The 21220-nt window shown below is 39.0% G+C and overlaps 1 protein-coding gene across 2 annotated transcripts; it reads left to right on the forward strand.

Annotated features, from left to right (window-relative positions):
- Positions 1–3439: 3439 nt before the first annotated feature.
- On the forward strand, positions 3440–7947 carry GPR85 (G protein-coupled receptor 85). 2 transcript variants are annotated; one of them, XM_041002208.1, is made up of 2 exons: positions 3440–3620; positions 4737–7947. In XM_041002208.1, the coding sequence occupies exon 2, from the start codon at positions 4907–4909 to the stop codon at positions 6017–6019; it is 1113 nt and encodes a 370-aa protein (XP_040858142.1). In that variant the 5' UTR covers positions 3440–3620; positions 4737–4906; the 3' UTR covers positions 6020–7947. The 2 variants fall into 2 exon arrangements, with proteins under 2 accessions (XP_040858142.1, XP_040858143.1); XM_041002209.1 differs by lacking the exon at positions 3440–3620 and adding an exon at positions 3677–3802 and having other exon boundaries at positions 4737–6713.
- Positions 7948–21220: the final 13273 nt, after the last annotated feature.

Consider the following 21220-nt stretch of genomic DNA (forward strand, 5'->3'; position numbering starts at 1 on the left):
GAGCTCAAGGAAGGCATGGCTTTCTAAATCAGGACATAATTCTTCAGGTCTGACATGTTCTGCTCCTCAAGTTAGATAAGTGCAACGCTCTCAAAATGTTTGCTTACTGTGGTTATATGTCACTGTGAAAAAGTCACTTTCTGCAGCAAATAAGATGTGAAAACCCTACCCAGATGTTTCTAGTGGTCATTTTTCCATCAGCTATTTATTTCAGATTAACGATTTAAAAAAAGTAATAACCTACCAGAAAGTGTTTCTATTCAGAAGTCTCCAGTGCAAGGCTTTCTAACCAACATAGCTGGTGGAAAATTTCCAACAGTCCTTTTCCCTGCACAGTTTTTAGTTTTGGTAAGCATTGAGAACACCAGATAAACATGTTTTACAGCTTTAGTGACAAGCTTAAAGCAGGAGAGACGATTTATTCAAGGCATGATGAAAGGTCTTTGCTTAGAATGGCCTGTTCTAACCTACTACTCTCTGTGTCTATTCGGCCTGTTTACTTCCTGACACAAATTCTCACAGAACAGAAACAGTGGGCTGGCCCATTATGAAGCTACACATCACTCGGCTAAGATCTGAAGCACCAGATTAATTTTGAAAAGAAACTGGCTGTTTCCTGAAATAAAGTTGTATTTATTTATTTTCAGAACCAAATTAAGCAAATTATACCAGTCTTGCTGATAGGCCAATCAACTGACATAACAGGTCAAATGCTTGACTGTTTCGAATCCTTAAAACCCAAGGATTAGGGTTCTGTATTATTTTGTTGTATTTGCTTTGCTCCTTTACCCTTGAGATGAAAATCTTTTTCTAGATTTGAAGACATAAGGAATCAAAAAAGGAATGAGCTAAAATCAATTAAGCCTATGAGCTGAACAATATGAACTAACAGCTCTGTATGTGAGAACTTGAGATGATATGAAAGTTTTGCCTGCTAGTCAACATATCTGTGAAAAAAAACCTCTGTTGATGGAACCTGGAGATTCCAAAGTTTTCTCCAGTTGAGTTAATGAGCTCTGTGGCAAGTAGCTCATAATTTGAACATCCCTATGAGGGAAGAAAAGCACATTCTCATTTAATGGGAAGAACTGAAGGATTAGTGGATGTAACTGACCTGGACCTCAAAAGAAAACTACAAGCTCTCAAATACCTTGAGTTGAAGATATGAAAGAAGATGGCACACATATCACTTCCTCCTTTATTTCAAAGGAATCAATATCTGGTTCTTAAGATACAAGGCTAGCTAAACCCTTGGATCTTGGCCCTAAACTTTTTGGCAGCATAAATTATTGCCTCATGGTCTGGCAATGCTGCCTCCCACCTAATTCATTTTTAAATAGTTTTTCCCTAATCCGTAGAACTTAACATCTGTCCAACTGTGAATATTCAGCTACCTTGTGTCTCTTATTCTATAGATTTTTCTTTAACTGTGAAGTTCAAGAAATAATAACTCCTTGCAAAAGTACATTCAGACACTAATTGGCAAGTAAAAAGAACAAATGGAGTTGATTGGTAGTTCCATATAAATGAGTTTGATATTTCACTCAGAATTGCAAACTAACCTGCAGTTTTGAGTTCTAAAAGTGTAATGTTTTGTTTGAAGGAAAATATCCTCTCAAGTTACTGCCAGCATTTCTGTAGGATTAATTTTTCTAGATTAAGGGAGTGGCAAAGTTAAATTCATTATGAGTAGTCTTCTAAATTTGTTTAAACAAATCGTTATCCATATTTTCATGAGTTAGGGAAATCCACAAGGAAATCATTACAAAAACATTTAACATTTTTTTTTTCAAGTATTACCAACATTGTGCTTTGTGTAACCACTGTGACATCATGACAGTGAGGCTCTTCTTTTTTTTTAAGCTTTAAAAGGAGTAAGCGTTTCCTCTTCTTGTCCAATAGAAATACAGTATGTAAATTAACCCATATTATCTCTGTGCTGATTGGCTTGAATTCCCCCGAATGTCACAATCTCACCACCCAGCAGTGAGATATTTTACTGCTGTCTCGAGAACAAATTATTACTGTAAAGAAGATTTTTATTCTTTCTGTTTCATTAGCAGATTATTATAAAGCAATAAGAGTGCAGGAAGAAAAGCAGATGTTTTACATTGGGAATTAATGAAAGTACGCCTTATTGCCTTTTCTTTTCTTTTTTTTTTTTTTTATTTGAAGTGGCCAGGGGAGAGTTGTTTAAAATCCTCTCCCACCGCCACAAACCAAACTCTTCAGGAAGGGCACAATAGGGGATGCCTGGTGCCCGCTCGAGGCATCCCTAAACACCCAGGCATCAGGCCGAGGGGTGCCTTTGTATCATGGGACCGTTTGGACTGGTGTACGTCTTACAGATTCCTCATATTCCTGGTATTTTTCATTTGGAATAACAAAAGGAGGAAAAGGGAAACTGGTCCAGCACTCGGTTGACATCCATCTGGTGGTCAGCAAGAAGGGGAGGGAAAGACGGTAGCTGGGCGGGACGGAAGGAGAGGGGCAGTCACCCAGCACTTCGGAAAGCCTGATTCTCTAGTCAGTTCCTGTAAGGTAGCATGGATGCTGTCCTCTGAACTTAGCCTCCTCCCGTGTGCATTTGAAAAGAGGATGACTGACAAAGGCAGAGCTGCCCTAACGTGCCTGCTTCCCCCTTTCCCATGAAGAGGATTTTTTTTTTTACGGTGCCTATTTATTATTTCTCTCCGCTCCCCACCCCGCCCCACTTCATTCCCCCTGCCCCCTTTTTCTTCCTTCCAGTTTACCCGCAAATCCAAACATCAGCTGGAGAAACCACTTAAGAAGCTGCTTCCAATGCTTTGGACCTCAAAGAGGAAGCAAGATGATGCTCAGGGCAGGCGAGGGGTCGGGGAAGCTGGGGAGAAGGCGGGCGTCCCTGGCCCGGCGGCTGCAGCGTGCGCTACCCTAGGGGCAGCCCAAGGGCCTGGGGTCCTGCGCCAGCCTTTCCGAGTCCCCACTTGACATACCGGCAGGGGAAAGTTCAGAAGCCGCCACACGGAGACAAAAGCCTAATCCGCCGCCAGGTGCGAAAGGACGAGGCATTGAAGCCACCCAGCCGGCTCTGGAGGGCTCCCCCGAGCCTGGAGGCGCCCCGGTCGCCGCCCTCGCCGCCGCGGCCCCTGCGTTACTGGGGGAGACGGTGCCGCTGCGACAGGGGAGGACGCGGCTGGAGCTCAAGGAGGCTCCAGCGCGCAGGCGCCGCCGAGCCCTGCCTGGCTGCTCAGTCAAGGCACTAAGGGGGAAAAAAAAATCAGCAATTTATAGAAAGAAGAAGCTATAGTCTGTCGGCATATCCAACGCCAACAGGTAGGAGGATATACTCTCGGTTAAGTTTGGGGGCTAGCGGGGTGGGGAGTGTGCACGGTGTTGAAACTGCAGCTTCACCGGGAAAGAGCCCTCCCTGAGGTTCCTTTTTTTTTTTTTCTTTCCCTTTTTTTTTTCTTATGATAATAAACTGCATAATGGAAGTACATTCAGACAATGCATCTTCGGTAAAGCTTCTTGGGAGCTCCATTTCTGGAAAGCATTACAAGACTGTGGACTGTGAGACTGCGACTCCCCAGGAGCTGTTCCCTTGCAGCACAGAAAAAAATGCCTGTCCCCATCTTCGCGTATGTAATGCATGCCTCTCCCCCTCCCCCTCCTCCACCCCCCATTATAAATCCAGGGGTAGCCGATTTCAGGTTTCGTAATGTTGCATGATGCGATCGGTATTTACCCGGGGAGGTACCGGTGGGAAAATGAAAAAATCATCAAACGCAGTTTTGCCGGGGCTTGCAACGGCATATTCCAGGCGAGTGGGAAGTGGCAAAGGAAACACGCTTTGTGAGAATGGCAGAGGAAGCCAATTTCCCTAGTGTGGCTGCTCCTGGATACCTAGGAGACAATATGCATTTCTTTTTAAAAATCAAGTTACTGGTGATTTGCAACAGAGATCATCAGTATACAGGGGAAAATCTTAATTGCATATATATAATGCAGGTTTGTGTTAGATTCATTGGTATCCAGGCAGCCAAGGGTTTACAAATGGAAATGCATTATTCCTCTGGGTGTGTTTTCACGGGCCAGTATTTACATTGACCATTGTCAATTATCATGCGGGCTTGAAAGAAATGATTTAACAAATCTGAAGGGTGGAATAGCGAGGGAAAGCAAAAGATTTGACCACATTCAGTCTTGGGACAAGTGCCTATAGGTTTTGGAGTGTAATGTTGATATTATGCTTTGGGATGAATCAACAAATGCATCTATGCAGTCTGGATAGTGGCACTGGAGTTAGAAGACCTGCATTTTGCAGGGGTTCTTGGGATCCACAGAGCTGGAGGAGCTGCCTGTGACACTGACAGCTACCGAGCGACCTCTCACTGGGGTAGGTAGCTTCCTCTCTCTCCTACCAGCAGCCTCATGGATTCCATCGCAGTGCTACTGATTAATTCTTGGACTGGTGTGTTGTACGACTCTGGGGGCATTTTGTTGCTTCTCTCCTTAAGGTACCCAATCAAATGTATGGTCTTCAGAATGGAGTCTTTTAAAAAAAATGTACCCCTCTGGGAAAATTAAGCAAGGCAATGCTCCAATATCTCCGGCAACGTATACTTAGAAGCAAAGAAACAGTATGCAATATCCGAACTTCATTGGTTTCCTCAGAAATGAACGGCTTTATGTTAACACTGACATCATTGCTTGTTAACTTAAGAACTGATAGCTTCTTTTTTTTTTATTTCCAGATATTCTAATGGCATATCAAATGGAAGAAAAGAAGAAGCATGACTGCACACCGGATCGGTTCTCTTTATGGATTACATTTTCAGTAAGATGTGTGGATCGGTCTTTTCCTTGTTCTTCTCTCTAGATCATGAGACTTGACTGAGGCTGTACCCTTATCCTCCATCCATCTATGGCGAACTATAGCCATGCAGCTGACAACATTCTGCAAAATCTCTCGCCTCTCACAGCCTTTCTGAAACTGACTTCCTTGGGTTTCATAATAGGAGTCAGCGTGGTGGGCAACCTTCTGATCTCCATTTTGCTAGTGAAAGATAAGACCTTGCATAGAGCACCCTACTACTTCCTGTTGGATCTCTGCTGTTCAGACATCCTCAGATCTGCCATTTGTTTCCCGTTCGTTTTCAACTCTGTCAAAAATGGCTCGACGTGGACTTACGGGACTCTGACTTGCAAAGTGATTGCCTTTCTGGGGGTTTTGTCCTGCTTCCACACGGCTTTCATGCTCTTCTGCATCAGCGTCACCAGATACTTAGCGATCGCCCATCACCGCTTCTACACAAAGAGGCTGACCTTTTGGACGTGTCTGGCTGTGATCTGCATGGTGTGGACTCTGTCTGTGGCCATGGCGTTCCCCCCAGTCTTAGATGTGGGCACTTACTCATTCATTAGGGAGGAAGATCAATGCACTTTCCAACACCGCTCCTTCAGGGCTAATGATTCTCTAGGATTTATGCTGCTCCTTGCTCTCATCCTCCTAGCTACCCAGCTTGTCTACCTCAAGCTGATCTTTTTTGTCCACGATCGAAGGAAAATGAAGCCAGTGCAGTTTGTAGCAGCAGTCAGCCAGAACTGGACTTTTCATGGTCCCGGTGCCAGTGGTCAGGCAGCTGCCAATTGGTTAGCAGGATTTGGAAGGGGTCCCACACCACCCACCTTGCTGGGCATCAGGCAAAATGCAAACACCACAGGCAGAAGAAGGCTGCTGGTCTTAGACGAGTTCAAGATGGAGAAAAGGATCAGCAGAATGTTCTACATAATGACTTTTCTCTTCCTAACCTTGTGGGGCCCCTACCTGGTGGCCTGTTACTGGAGAGTTTTTGCACGAGGGCCAGTAGTACCAGGGGGATTTCTAACAGCCGCTGTCTGGATGAGTTTTGCCCAAGCAGGAATCAATCCTTTTGTCTGCATTTTCTCCAACAGGGAGCTGAGGCGCTGTTTCAGCACAACCCTTCTTTACTGCAGAAAATCCAGGTTACCAAGGGAACCTTACTGTGTTATATGAGGGAGCATCTGTAAATCTTTAGTCTTGTGAAACACTAACTTCTCTGCTAAGCAGTTGTGGCCCGTAGCCATATCTTGAGAAGATATTCAAGAATGGGATCAACGGTGATGAGGATTTGGGCAACATTCTGCAATCTTTGCAATAGTTCACCTATAATCCTATTTTAAATCTCAGCGTGATCCTGCTGACTGCTGGCAAAGGTTTGTAACTAAGGAAGGATGAACCACTGCCCTCCGTTTCTTTCTGTGGTTGAAAACTAGATAACGAGAGTAGCAGGTGCTAAGTATCAGTGCTAAATGCTGTGTATATCACTACATATGAAAAAAAAATCAAAAAATCTTATTAGCTTTGGACATCTTAATAAATTAAGTTGACATGAGGTAAATGTGTTGATAAAACCTAATTTTAGAAGTTTGAAGACTTTAAAACATTTCATACTATTTTTGTTTTGCAAAGACTAAAATATTTGGGGACTTCAAGTACTGTAATCTACTAAAGACGTGCCATGAATTATTGGAATATTACACTTTACAAATCGCCTTGTAAGTTCGGGGAGCATTCCAAGGTGGTATATTGATTCCAATTAAGTTTACTTTTTATTTGTTATTAATACATTCCTATTTCTAAATACCATTTTCCTTACCTACTAGTGAAATTGCTAGCATTGAACTGTGTTATGTGGTTTTTGTTGATTTGGTATAAAGTTTTTCCAATTCATTCATGTTTTAAAGATGCTAGATATTGTTCCGGGAGGCAACATTCATGGTACAAGTTCATCACCACTGAGCAGTTCTAGTAATGCAGAATAAACACATGTTGCCTTAAAGGGTTATCTAGTATCCTTCATGTGATTTCGCATTGGAGCAAATAGCCAAGGGAGTTCAAATCAGTAACTTGTCATAGTCTGCATCTGGAAGTGCATGGAAGATCCTTTACCCTCCTTTTCTTTTTCTTCACATGCTTTGAACATGAAGGTGCACAGCACCAGAATTATGAGATTTCCTTCTGAGATGTGCTGCCCATCCTAGTGTGTTCTAAGAAGAAGGCAGCTGATGGATGTTGATGTTTTAAGTCAGCTGTCAAGGGGAGACCATAGCCTTAGTATGACACCCTGCACAATTTGTGAAGCATTTATTCTACCAGAGGCACAGTCTTGTTTATATTTTCTGCACATTCGGTGTGTTGGTCGTTTAAATTATTTCATTTTTAACTTGTGAAAGCTTATAATATGATTTCTGGTATTTTAGAAATACATTAGATTCTGTGAGTCTCATTCTTTAAGATACAGATGTGTGAACTTCAATATAAAGTTGCATTTGCCAAAATTTCCCCGTGTAGCTTGTTAATTTTTTTGGAATCAGTTTTACATTTTTGGCCTATAATTGTACTTACTTTTAATGCAGAGGCAAGCACAAGCTAAGAAGATTAGGTTTATTATGGCTTGGTGATTTTTTTTGTAGCTACTATATGTTGGAAACAGAAATGTATCAAAGATAGCATAAAGATGATAAGTTGATGTAATAATATTTATAAAAGCATATTTTGTAGTTTATCATAATCATCCCACTATTTTTCTTACATACCAGTAGTATTTGCAGATATACTCCTATTTAATTAGTTGGTTCAGATTTGTAGCATAAATACCAAACTTTGATTTTCAGGCATAGTAGAAAATTTAGTTCTAAATATATAACTGGTAAGATAAATGATCTATAATACTATTATAACAAAATCAGAAAATAAGTTGTTGTAATTTCTGTTTGCTTTCCACTGTTTTAATTCTTTTTTGTAGTTTTGTGTGTGGGGATTGTTTTGGTATTCAAGAAAGATCAAGAATCTAATGAAACAGAATCTCATTTTGCCATAGCACTTAAGCAAACAGAAAATTATTATAAATAAGGAAAAACAGATCAGTGAATGTTTCAATGAAAAATGCAACTCTTCAGCTTTGCTCGTAGGAGAACAGCTCAAGCCATGATTTAGTGAGTACTCAGATCTCATTTTTACTTTCTACCACAGTTGAAGTTATCTGAGACAAAGTTTGCCCAATGAGTTGGATCTAGTATTAAAGTACTAAAACCATAATCCAAATGCAACACAGGAAATTTATCCAAAGAGATTCTGATAGTGTTGTGTCTGCAGGAGAGACACAACTGAAATAATTACACTTGCAGAGAACTTTGATTTCAGGTTCAAATATCACCAGCACTTAACAGAAACTTCAGCAATAATTTTATGAAGTTCAGATAAAATGGGTTTTACAAACACCAGCCTTCACTACACAGACAAGAAAACAGGTATGAATTTGGAGTAGGGCAGTGAGGACTCAAATGGAAAAGCATGGTGAGGCTACTGGATTCAACCTAGCCACTTAGAATATTCCAAGGCTTTTGGAAAATAACCAATCCCAATGAACTAAACTCCATCAATGTGCAATTAAGCCTAATCTTGACTAACCTGACATTCACAGGTCATGAAGGAAGCAGTGGATAAATTGCATCCCTCGTTAATCAATTTCATTTTTAAGTCAATGAGGACTAGTAACAAGCAAAAATCAAAGGTTTCTTCAGTGATCTCACCATCTATTTGGGCATCCATTTCAGTGTCCAGTCTTTGAAAAGACTTGGTAAATAATTCAACTTGAAAATGTTACTAATCTTCAACCTATAAAATTACATTCCCTCAGGGGAGCCTGATTTCCCTGTGAGAAAGGCCCATTATGAATAATGATGCATCCCTCTTGGACTCATTATGCCTCTGAATTGAACAGTCTTCAAATTGTTTTCCATAAAAGTGGAGATGTGTTTGCATGGATGTGTCTGTATGGTTTCATGGGGTTCCTTTTGTGCACGATGGATTTATTTGTGAGATACCTGGCTGGAGCTGAGTATAAAATCCTATGTGGATTTTAACCAAAAAGGAAGAGAGCAAGAGCAACTTGCCCAGTTCTCCTACCAAGGCATAATTCAGATAGCACAAAATTAACCATAGGGATGATATGAAAACTTACTTACAGATAGGGCAGAATTGGACTGATTGGTTTCACGTGTTTGCTTGTTGGATTTCAATGCCAGCATTTTACATGGAAGTTAACTGATTTGACAGTGTTAATACATGGATGTGGCCACCTATCCACTTACCTCTACTTCCACCTAAGTTATTTGAGCTAAAGTTTATTCATTCATTCAACAAACATGTGTCGGGCACTGGGCTTCGGACTGGGAATAAATGAGAAATGAGTCAGTGCGGTCTCTCGTAGAGATTTCCTAGTTTAGTGGGAGAAAAACGTAAATACAAGGGTACTTCAAAAAGTTCATGCAAAATGCACATTCTGAAAAGAGCCATGCACGGAGTTTACAGTTTTTGTACCAAAGTAAACTTATCTTCCATTTCCCATGCACTTTTTCATGTACTCTTGTATATAGCAATGTTTATGCATGTTAAGATGATAAAAATTTCTAAAATGGACCTGGGATTAATGGCCATAAATGGACTGTTCTCTGCTTTTCCTTCAATGCCTTACCTCCTATTTTTGTCTAGTATTCCTAGAGATTTTTTGTGTTTCCCACTCCTTCAACTCAGAAGGAAATTCCTAGTTCTACTCCTAAGTATCACAGTTCTTTCTCCCACACCTGGATGAATCACTATATTGTATCTTAGAACTACCTCTCAAGTTATTAATTCTGTGTACAAAATGAGACCAAAATGCCAAAGTTCCCCATGTCTTGACTGTCCAGTTCCACAAAAGAGCGATTTGAAGTCCTTCAAGAGACATGGAAGTTAGTTTTTCTCCCATACTCACACCTTCCTACAAGTTAACATAAGAATGCCTGGATAAAGCACAATTAAAAGGAGGACTTGTTTGTGTGTTGAACTGATTACTGTCATACCCAAGCAAATATGCCTGCACCTTACTCAATAGGGAGCATGTTTATTATTATTATTGAAGCATGCCTGTCCTTCCACATTTTAATCCCTCCCCAAATAAGGCTATAAGAAACTCCCTAAGCCTCTAATAACTGAAAAATTGTTTTGGACTTCAAAACTTACTTTTATTAAAAACACAATAAAGTATCTGTAATTATTGAAACATGCACCTTTCGATCAAGCCCTTGATGTTTACCAAGTCTTTTCAAACTTCTCAAGCTGTGTTGTAACTGGAGTTAACTCTATGGCAGTTTCGAGCAGAACCCAAATTTCTCCCTTCTGCGTACTTACCATGAGATCCTTGATCTCATTCTTTATTTTATTTTATTCCATGTGGAGCATAGATTACATTGTTATTAAAAGCCCAAAGTAGCTTACATTAATTCCATGTTAGAAAGAAAAGAAGGAAGCTAAGGTGATAAATGATCATGTTTCAAACACAAGCTAAAGACATTAATCAAGGCAGGTGGTGACCAGAGCTGTAGGTTATTTACAATTCCAACATCTTGTAAGTTTGTTTTTCTATGCAAAACTACACTAGGTTGATGTTTCTTAATATTCTCTTATAAATACTTGGAATGAAAATTACAGGTTCTACCAAGATAATTCTTTGTTGCTGAACATTTTTGTTATTCTCAACTGTGGACATTTTGTTTTCTGTGACCTTCCCAATTCTCTCAGAAACTTTTGATGCCACATTAAAATTTATCGTGAGCTTGCACAGAAGTTAAAATGAGGATATCATTTGTAAATAGCTTGGTTATTTTTTTGTTACCAGTCACAATAGTCAAATAAGTGGAAAGCATGTCAAGGGTCGGGGGGGCGGGGGTAACTCTTGCTTTCTGCTGCATTGTGACAGACTGAATATGTGTTATAACCACAAGGCCTTAGCCTTCTAAAAAGATTATATAATTAAGACCTGGGTTTTAAAATGGAGAAGGAGCTCTTACATCATCTGCCTTTGTCAAAAACATAATGTCCATTAGCTACTCAAACCCTTTGGGTTAAAAGGCTTTTAAACTCCAGCTTTATTTTTTTCTTCACCATCTCAGATAGTCAGAACAGAGCTGGAAAGCCCCCAAAGGATATGTTCTTCCTGAAGCAACTACAGAAAAAGACGTCAGAGAAGCCACAGGTGCTTGGCATTTGGGATTGTTAGTACCTGGCTTTCACAATCAGCCCCTAGCTCCTCATTTCATTATCCTGAAAAAGCTCTCCATATTCAAGCTGGAGAGAGAAAACAGTTTAGTTTTGTGTATGTGTATGGGGGGGGGTGTTTGTTTGTTTTCTCTATGTGCTTGGAAATACAGTTTCTTGGCAGAAATATTAAAGTCCATATGACAAAACCTTCCCTGGTTTGCGGGGTGGGGCGGGGGCAGGGGATCTGAGGAGATTTTAAATAAGCCATAAATATGAACACTATTTGGGAAAAAAACCCATAATTTACATGGGTAAATCATGTCACTATATCAGGTCGTGGGATGAGGGAGCAGATCATTTACTACACAGTAGGGGAAAGCAACAATGTTTTGGAAAGATTTTATGGCTGAATGGATAAGTGATTGTTTCTTTTCATAATTATAAGGATGGGAAACATGGACTAAATAGATGAGAGAAGAGTGTTCTTTGGTAAGCAAAGTTAAGCATTCACATTTTTCAGTTATAAAAGAAAATTTTTGATCATTTTTGGTAAGCATTTTAATTTAGACTTGCTTCAACCATTATTTACTATGTGCTTATTGGATATATATATTTATGATGTTGGGCTAATAATTGTGTAACCTTTCTGTGCCTCAACAATAGAAAAGGGATTATAATAGCTTCACAATCTAAAATTATAGGAATAAGTCAGAGTACTTCCTTGTGAAACTGTTAACAGAAAGTCTGGCATCTGGCATCAATTTTAGTGGGCAAGGGACTTGACTCTCCCAGCTTGCCCTGTAGCAAGAGATACAAACACATTAGGAGGCGATGTGGTAAGTGCTGTAAGGGAGATACATGAGCTAAGTGTTAAAGGAACACAGGCGAGCAATTAGCTCTGTGAAGGTGGGAGAAGGAAGGTGAGAAAGAAAAGTCTAAAGGATAATTTTAATTTTCTCTGCCTCACATTGAAGCCATCTCAGAAAGAAGTAAAAAGAAGAGCAAAGACAAGGAGACTTGAAGGCTCATGATGCATTTTAGCACAAAGCTCCATCAGTCAGAAAAGTTTATGTGCCCTAGCTGAGGTTCAGGTGCTGCAATGCTAGGGCCAGCATGGCACAAGTGCCCAAAAGCATGAGGTTAAAGATAGCCCTTATTCCCTCTCTATTTTAAAGGGAACTTTCTTTTCTTTCTTTTTTTTTTTTTTAAGGCACAGTTAGAAAGGGAGAAAAAAAGAGATCCCCACATGTCCTCAACTGCTGAAGCTGGGCTCACACTAACAGGTGCCTGCTTAGATGGGAGAACAGCTCCAGCGGCAAAGGCTTAGCCTACAGGCCATGGTGCCAACCCCAGGGAGCCCTTACCAGCTGCATGGTCTGGAATAAAGTGTTACATTCTTTGGATCTCAAATTTGCTCACCTCTAAATGGAGCAAAATGTAATAGCAACTACTGTTAAACATTTGCAGAAAACAAGTGATAATTATTATTTGCTACTACCTACAATATGTCAAGCATTGTTCTAAATCCTTTTCACTCATTCACTCCTGTGACTGTTATAACTAGATGCTGTTACTATGTCTATCTCATCAGTGAAGAGACTCAGCACAGAGGCAGCAAGTAACTCACAGTTAGTAATGGGCAGAGTATTTGAAGCACCAAGAACCACATCCTGCCCAGAGTAAGCACTGGGTCAATGTCCAGTGCTGGGGTTGGTGGGGCTGATGTAACAGAACAGCTAAAGGGCAGGGCCCCATGGGAGCAGGGGGACTGAAGAGCAAGCTCCAGAACTCAGCTCTGCCTTGCGCTTTGCTTTTGTCTCCCACTGAGACTCGAAGGAAGCAAGGCACAGTAGAAGGTTATGAATACTCTCGACTTTCATGTGGGATCGTAGTGCCGCGAAGTGGGAGCATCCATTTGATGGTTCAAGTGACTTTTCAGAAGGGCATTGCTCAGATTTTAAAAGTGGGTTACACAACTCACGCCAGGAGGAGAGCTTTACCTAGATTTGGCTCCTATTCAGTACGAAATCAATTATGACATGCCCTTTGTAAAGTGCCTACTTGAAAAGGATGCTCTTTATAGGCCAAGCAAAAATCCTTGCAGGCAAGCTGTGGGGATGAGCTTTAAAGTCTCACCTTCCGGAACCACTATTTCCGGTCTGTACACCAAAAAATTACATCACTGCTACTCAGAAATCTCTCTACAGCCTTCTCCAAGACTAGTGTTTATATGTGTGCATAGTAATAAGATGACTCACGGACAATGTGACAGAAGGACCCTATAAGTAGTGTTTGCTTGGTACCCACGCATCCACACAGTCTTCATGCCTTTGTAACCAGTGACTTGCCCATAGGTCATTACAACCTTCTCAGCCTTCATCGCCTTTTCTGCAGCTCTGTTGCTCACTGGAACCGCTTTCTTTCATCCCACTTCAATTTCATTCCTTTTCCTTGACCTTGCACCTTATCCGTAATTGCACCAAAGCTATTCTATCTTCAAGAGTGGTAGCTGCCATCATCCCTGCCCTCCATTTTGGTGAGATCTATAGTTGCTGTAAATGAAGTCTTCGTGTAATCATCCCGTGCAGTGGAGAAAAGAGTGTCAGACTGGGTGTTGGGAGCTGCGATCAGCAACAGCCATGAGCAGTTCACTTGACCCTTAGTTCCCTCACTGTGTAATGAAGGGATTGACCTCGAAAATTCCTCTGGCTTGGAAAAATCTATGGTTTGTCTATCTGGGTCATTGCTGTTCCCAGGACATTAATGACATGGTTATTCCTAACCAACACAGCTACCTATCAATGAGGCTAGTCCACTGACAGCCACTTATTAGGCAATATAAAATAGGTTCCTCCCTAGGCAGCTGTAGATCCAAGATGTCCCAGCATGTTGAACTTAATACCAGACAATATCCATAACACAGTAAGATGCTACTTAACCGGGCTTCTGCTTTATTCCTGTGCTAACTCTTTAAAACCACTTCTACTTTCAATCAGACAGACTTGACTCTCTGTTTCCACTCACAAAGACCTAATTATGGACATTAAGTCTTGTTATTTACTTTTATCTTCTAAGTTCAGTTGTTTGTAAGTATGCATTTTACACCAAACTCATTTCAAGTCCATGTTTATCTGAAACATAAAATTTAGGAAGATGTCTCAGGACTACCAGTGTTTATGGTTTTAGAATGATCAATCTTTGGATAGTGGATAAGTGTTTTCTGTGTATAAAAAGTGGTATAGGAGGCTTAATAAATCTTTAATCAAGCCTAGTGTTAGCTTAGGGCTCAGATTCAGGACCTATAGGATAAATACAAATCCAGCTTTCTTTTTGTAATTGTTTTTGCAGTGCCTTACATAAGTAAAGACATTGACTTTTAAAATCAAAACAATACAAAAGTGTTTTCTGGATTATCTTTAACGATACCCTAATGTTTAGATTTAAATAGCTATGACGAATGTGTTTGTATTTGGGATTTCTGATTTGGGTCACAAAATGGCTTAATTATTGTAAAACATCCTTTTTATATATTTTAAATTGAGTTGCTTGCTGACTTTGTGAAGAATGAGCTCGAAAAGATATCATTATCAGGGTGGAAAATTTTTGGCTATGAATAAAGCATTTGATGGTTAGCATGAGAAAATATTCATGCATCCTAGAATTCAAAATTCAAGGAAGCAAATGTTCCTATTTTTACATGGACCCGATATGCCTGCAATACCCAGGGACTCCTGTGCAATGATTGCATCAGTGCTTCTGGATATGATGCCACTCAGTTCCCTGATGCAGAAAGAACCTGTGTTCTTCCCTGAGATGCCATTGTTTGTTCTGCCTGGAAGGTCTGGAGCGCTTTCCCCAGTGCTTGAGAGCCACTACTTTGTTTTCTCATCATGGACTTGAAAACCTGTCATTTTCAGAAAGGAGAAAGAAAATAATCAGAAAGACATTTTCTACTATGTTGAGTCTTGCCAAAGAAGATTTGTTCTCTGTACAATTATAAGACCAAATTAAGTTACATGTGCATCATAAAATTGCTTCTTATAAATATTCAATCAAGATCCATTCTGAGCAACTGAAACAACACTTACATTGAGCATCATGATCAATTTTGGTGTGTTTATCATACAGAACAAAGGGAAAACTTAGGAAATTGAGGACACAACTTCCTGCCTTAGATGCTTCTATATAGAATATATATATATATATATATATACACACACACATATATGCACATAAATACATTTCACCATAAGCAGTAGAAATCAAGAGATAATTTTATGGAGTTGGCAAATAGAACCTACTAAGAAATGAAAAAGGATAGTAAGATTTTTCCAGTGATGGTAAGTACTCAAGTAAAAAAATAAGATCTTCCCTTAGTAGTTTGAAAAGTTTGGAAGGAATTAGAGAAAGAGGAGGCAGAGAGAGATTGAGGGAGAGAGAGAAGAAAACGAGGAGGAGAAGAAAGCCAGCATTGGACCAATTTATCAAGTGTTTTTGAGTTATTGTTTAGGAAACCTTCAGTGTTATTTCATTGTGTTCACAAGGTCAAATTCAAGCTCATGATTGACTTTGACAACCTAGCTCTGTTTTTACCTGTCTGGATTCTTCTGTCATTATTTAGTATTTTCTTTCCTTATCATTGCCTCATAATCACAAAAATCCAAATACAGGCACTCACTCTCCTTCTCACCTAAAGCCACCCAGCCCTGTCCAGAGACCCACTCAACTTTCATCTTCAATCACGTTAGCCTTAGTAAATTGTTATTCCTCTGTCTGCTAGGTTATATGCAGGCTATGTGTGGTTTTGCGTGATATAATACACTAGTTGTTTCTGATTTCTTACGTGAGTTCATAGGTATTGTTGTCTATTTCCTATCCCCTCAAAAGAACAACTAAGTGCTTAATAAACTGAAATACTTTTATGTATATGGATAGAAGAGGAAGAATATTAATTCTAGAAACTTTGTCCAACTACTGACTTTTCTTTACTTGGACTCCCTTTGCTCTTGTCCCAACTGATATGTTAACCCAAATATTTCCAAAAAATAAGCAACTAGGGAAGTGGGGTGACAGACAGGGAAAAGAGAAAGAGAGGAACAAAATCTGTAACAGAAATTTACATAATCCTACCCTCTCCTTGACAAGTGAACATGTCTTGTAATGGAAAACACACTTCAAAGCTTTCTTTCATGGTCATAAATTTATTCAGTTTATCACTGAGATGCTTAAGACCCATTTCCCATGAAGTGCTATGTAGCCAGAAAGATTGCATGACATTTTATTTATATAACTGCACTTTTCATATAAACATGTTAGACAATGTTGAAGCAATATGTTCACATTTTTGATGGCATATGTTTTTATTTTGGAATGTTCCTCACATTGGACAATATTCACAGATGGGAGCACACTGTACTAATCAAGGATTCCTATTAATCTGTGCTTCAATAAGGACCTAAATTAGATTCCATTTAATAGGTTACTCATCACCACTTCAAAACTGACATTGAAAATCAGTTATACTGTAGTAAAATTTGTTTGAAAAGACATAAGAGCTCATTTTAAATCACTGAAAGCAAGATCAAGAATGTGAGTTTGGCTCATCGAGCATAAATAAATATTGTCCTAACATCAGAATATTTCCTTAATAATTAAAATAAATTTGTAATTTTTTTCTTGAATAACCTATTTTTAGTAGAAGGTTCCAGTGCAATGATTAAAAATCCCTGTGAAACATCATAAAGAAAATGACCCCATAATTTCATATTACATCTTTTAATGCTAAAAATATTAACTTAATATCAACATTCTTATGCATATTTAAATATTCTTTAGAATATTGTGTTTCATTTCATGTAGATTAGATGCTGTTAACTGCAGTATAGATGATATTGAGTTTGGTGTATTATTACACTTGTTTATTAAATTTCTGTTACTATGCACATAGTGAACATAGTTCATAATAGATTTAAAAAAAAAATCAAATGTGAGGGGCTGGCACATAATGTGCCGGCAACTCTTATAGGCATCAACTCAAGTTCCAGATGCTCTAGTTTCAATCCAACTCCCTGAAAATACATCGGGAAGGCAACAGAGGATGCCCAACTCCCTGGTTTCTATATCCATCCACATGAGAAATCTACAAGAAGCTCCTATCTCTTGGTTTTGGACCAGCTCAGCCCAAGCCATTGCAGTCATGTGCGGAGTGCATCATTGAATGATCTCTCTTTCTCTCTATCGTCTTTCAGTCTCTGTCTCTTTTTCTCTAACTCTGCCTTTCAAACAAATAAAAATTATTTTTTGAAAAAAAGAGAAATGGGAACCATTTGAATATCAGAAAGAATTCATAGAAATAAGAAAGCCCTGTAATCTTCATCTGCTAGACAAATGAACACTCCAAGTATTATTGGGTGATAAACAAAACTGAATTTACTGATTTTACTTTTTAAAAGATAGTTAGGTTTACATAAGCAAACTCACTGCTACAATTAGGACTTTTATTTTTAAAAACTAAAATATTTAATTTTATTTTTTGAAAGGTAGAGACTCAGACACATACAGAGACAGAGGGAGAGAGAGCTTTCTTCTGCTGGTTCGCTCCCAGAATGCCTGCAATAACTGGGACTAGGCAAGGACAAAGCCTGGAACTCTGTCCAGATTCCCATGTCAGGCAGGAGCCCAAGTATCTGAGCAGTCACCTTCTGCCATGCAGAAGGCGTGCTAGCAAGAAGCTGTATGTGGAAGCAGAGCTGGGACTCAGCTCCGGAGTGTCATATGGAACACAGGAACACCACATGGTGTCTGTCTTACCCACTGTGCCAAGGACCTACCCTTTGAACTAAGATCTTCAGGCCAAAGCTTTTCCTGAGCATGGAACAATTTTCTGTGTCAGAAACAAGTGATTACAAAACTTTATTTTGTTAACCCCCCAAAAAAAACACAAAGTAGCGTCTTTCTCCATACAGCTAACTGAACTTGATAGTGGTTTGTTTCTAAAGAAGTTAGCACAGGGATTAGTTAATTATCATAAATCACTTTCACTTATTCATTGACTTAATAAATATTTTGCAATGCCTATTTACAAGGGGTCTTCAAGAGATCATGAAAATGTGTGGTATGAAGACACTCGTGCCTGGATTTGGAAAAGTACACCAAAATAAACTTATTTTTAATTCTCCTTTTCCACAAGATTTCTGAAGTACCTTCATAAATATATTTCATGATGATATTCCATTGTGACTAGCACATGATATAGTTGTGAATAGAATGCAACTACAACCATTGATGCATTATAACTGCTTTGTAAGTATAGGAGAGCTATTAAGCATATTTTATTAACCTGTATAGCTGAATAGCTCAACTTCTAAACTTTTGCCATTGAAAAAGTATTTGTGTAACTGATGACTTTGTGTTTAGTTTTAGATCTTAATTGTTTGAGAAGATAAAAATTATGTCATAGGTTCATACCCAACTGGAAGGCAAAAACGGTGGAATTCTGTGCCTCTCAACTTCAGTAAAACATCAGCTGTGTCATAAAGCTGTTTCACAAATAATGGTGACTAAGCAACAAGGCCATTCACATCAAAATTCAGAGCTCATTTGGGAAAGTAAGTGGTTCAGTGCAGTCGTTTTGCTGGACATTTCCCCAGGTTTCCTGGATAATCGAAGCTGCACTGACATATTAAAAGTATCCATCTATTAGGGTTATGCCATTCGATACATCATTCATTTCCAAAGAATAACTGTTATCATCATCGTCAATGCATTATTATTGACTTGATTGGCATTCTTTTCTAAATATCAAGGAAAGGACCCCAAACCAAAAAAGCAGCATGTAGTCCTTTTTTGGCTTAGTATTGCCTATTTTGAAGTTAGCAGTTCCACAAATCCAGGTTTTGTTGGGCAAGCATATGAGAGGAACAGACTTGTGACTGGACCGAATCCTTGGGCTGGATGCTGGAAATGCTTTCATGGCACAGCATCTGATGGTTTAGAGGACTGCATGCTACACTGGTAGCCTTGGCCCTATTGTCAAATATGTCTTCACTTTGAAACTTCAACAAGCCAACACTGAGGGAGAGGCAAAATGAGGGACAAACTAGGTCCTCCCGAAAATGGGAGGAATTTACAAACAGCTGTCTAGGTGTGCTGCTCATCATCACCTCATAATTCACCTGCCACACTTTCATCAAAAAGCTAAAGGATAAAACCAGTCTGGCCCCATTATGTCAATGCCAAAAACATCAGCAGTAATTGAGCTTTAGTTTCGGTTCAAGAGATTCAAATGACTGTTTTGAATGATCATGACCAATATAAGAATTTCACTACTTACTTCGTTGGAAAAAAAAAAATGCTTCCTTTTGTAGCAATACATATTGCTTTCATTTTGAATTTCTATTATTTTAAGATTTTGCAAGCATTGTTTTGTAAATTCAGAACCAATTTCACCACACTCACTTTATTGTTTTGTTGTTGTTGTTGTTACTTTCCATGATACAGTTTTGTAGGTAGAGGGTTTCCTCCCATTTTCCCTCCCACCATCCCCCCCAATATTGTCATAGTAGTATTGCACTTTAGTAACAGTTACAAGTTTAACATTCTGCTATTTAAGTGTACCATGGCACCATTAAGTATAGGTAATAGTACAAAGTCCAGCATCCTATTGTCAACATAAAGTTAATAGTTTCATTGTGAGTCCTCCCTATGTTAGAGAGCAGACACGTGCTGCAACGCATCTTCACTTGCAGGTGGCTATTCTCCATTATTCAGTTCATCTATGGGAATGCATGCATGCACTTGGTTACCTATATATCTAGTTATTTTGCATTTTGCACCAAGTTTGTCTTATAGCAGACAGAAAATATGATACTTTTGTCCTCTGGTTCAGGCTTATTTCATTGAACAAATCATCTCCAACTGGGGTCATTTTGTTGCAGATTTTAAAAGAAGGCAAATGTAGAGCATATTTGACAAATTGTCTCCCCTTGCCACACCTGTTGTAATGTGAAATTCATGTATGTTTCTTTTTTGTCCGGGACACAGGGTAAGGTGAATATTTTCAATTATTGTGTCTGACAGCCACTTTCTTCCATTTCTTCACATCTTAGTCTGTCATTAGATTAACATTCATACTAATCCTACTATTTACTTGAATTTCATTACAGAAAACTAGAACCAAATAACAATCATAAACTTTACTTCCATAGATAGCATTCGAGTAATCTGAAAGAAATTATAAAAATGTAAATGCATGTCAGGGGTCATGTTAATACACAAAAAGTTTTCAGTTTGTGGGAAGGAACTTCAAACACATTAAAATAGAGACATACATCTGCATATGAACAAAGGTACTTCAAAAAACTTACAGAAAAATGAAAATTAGAGTTCATATCCATTAAAAAAAATGAAACCCATAAATAATCTTTTTCACAAAGAGCACATTTCATAAGATTTTTCAGCAGACTTCTCATTTGTTCATGTAACCCGAAAGTTACATAATCTATAAAATGACTAAGGAGAAAATATTTTTGATGTTGGGATAAAAGATAATGAACCATGTCATTTTGGTACTTTTGATCCATTCTGATCCAGATTCAGTTCCCTTGGTGACTTGGGAAGACGAATCCATTTATTTTGTTTATGTTTTTATGAACAATTAATGCCAAAAACTAGCAAAGAACAGAGAAAACCTTGGTAACTTAGAAATCATTGTAATTTTATAAGGGCCTTGAACTTAAAAGCAATCGCCTCTAAAAAGCTTAATCTATTTATTCAGTCATACAAAGCTGAACAATTACAGAAGTAATGTGGGCGAAACACCAGATAAAGCTAACTTTAAAAACAGTCGGTGACCACCAACCATGTATTCATTTGAAGGGTCCCAAGATTCTTTCCCCTCCCCCCAAAATATTGAATCCACTTAGCTGACCTGAAGTCCCTGACCTACAGGAGGCGTTCCTTCAGGTGGGCATCGTCCAGCACCGGAGACTTGGGGACATCCACATCCTGTCTCACCACCTCCCATGCCTCAAACGCCTGAAAACCCAAGTCTCACCCTTTCTGCCAGCTTTTGCTGCCAGTATTCAGCACTTAAAAACATTCACAGACTATTTCATAATAAATTCACCTCAAATG

The sequence above is a fragment of the Ochotona curzoniae genome, unplaced genomic scaffold (genome assembly GCF_017591425.1).
Source record: "Ochotona curzoniae isolate NIBS_2020 unplaced genomic scaffold, NIBS_Ocur_1.0 scaffold_2476, whole genome shotgun sequence".
In the NCBI taxonomy this organism is placed as follows: domain Eukaryota; kingdom Metazoa; phylum Chordata; class Mammalia; order Lagomorpha; family Ochotonidae; genus Ochotona; species Ochotona curzoniae.

What these genes read in the sequence shown, in the direction of transcription:
- GPR85 (XM_041002208.1), top strand. Translation starts at nt 4,907, where the DNA reads ATGGCGAACTATAGCCATGCAGCTGACAACATTCTGCAAAATCTCTCG.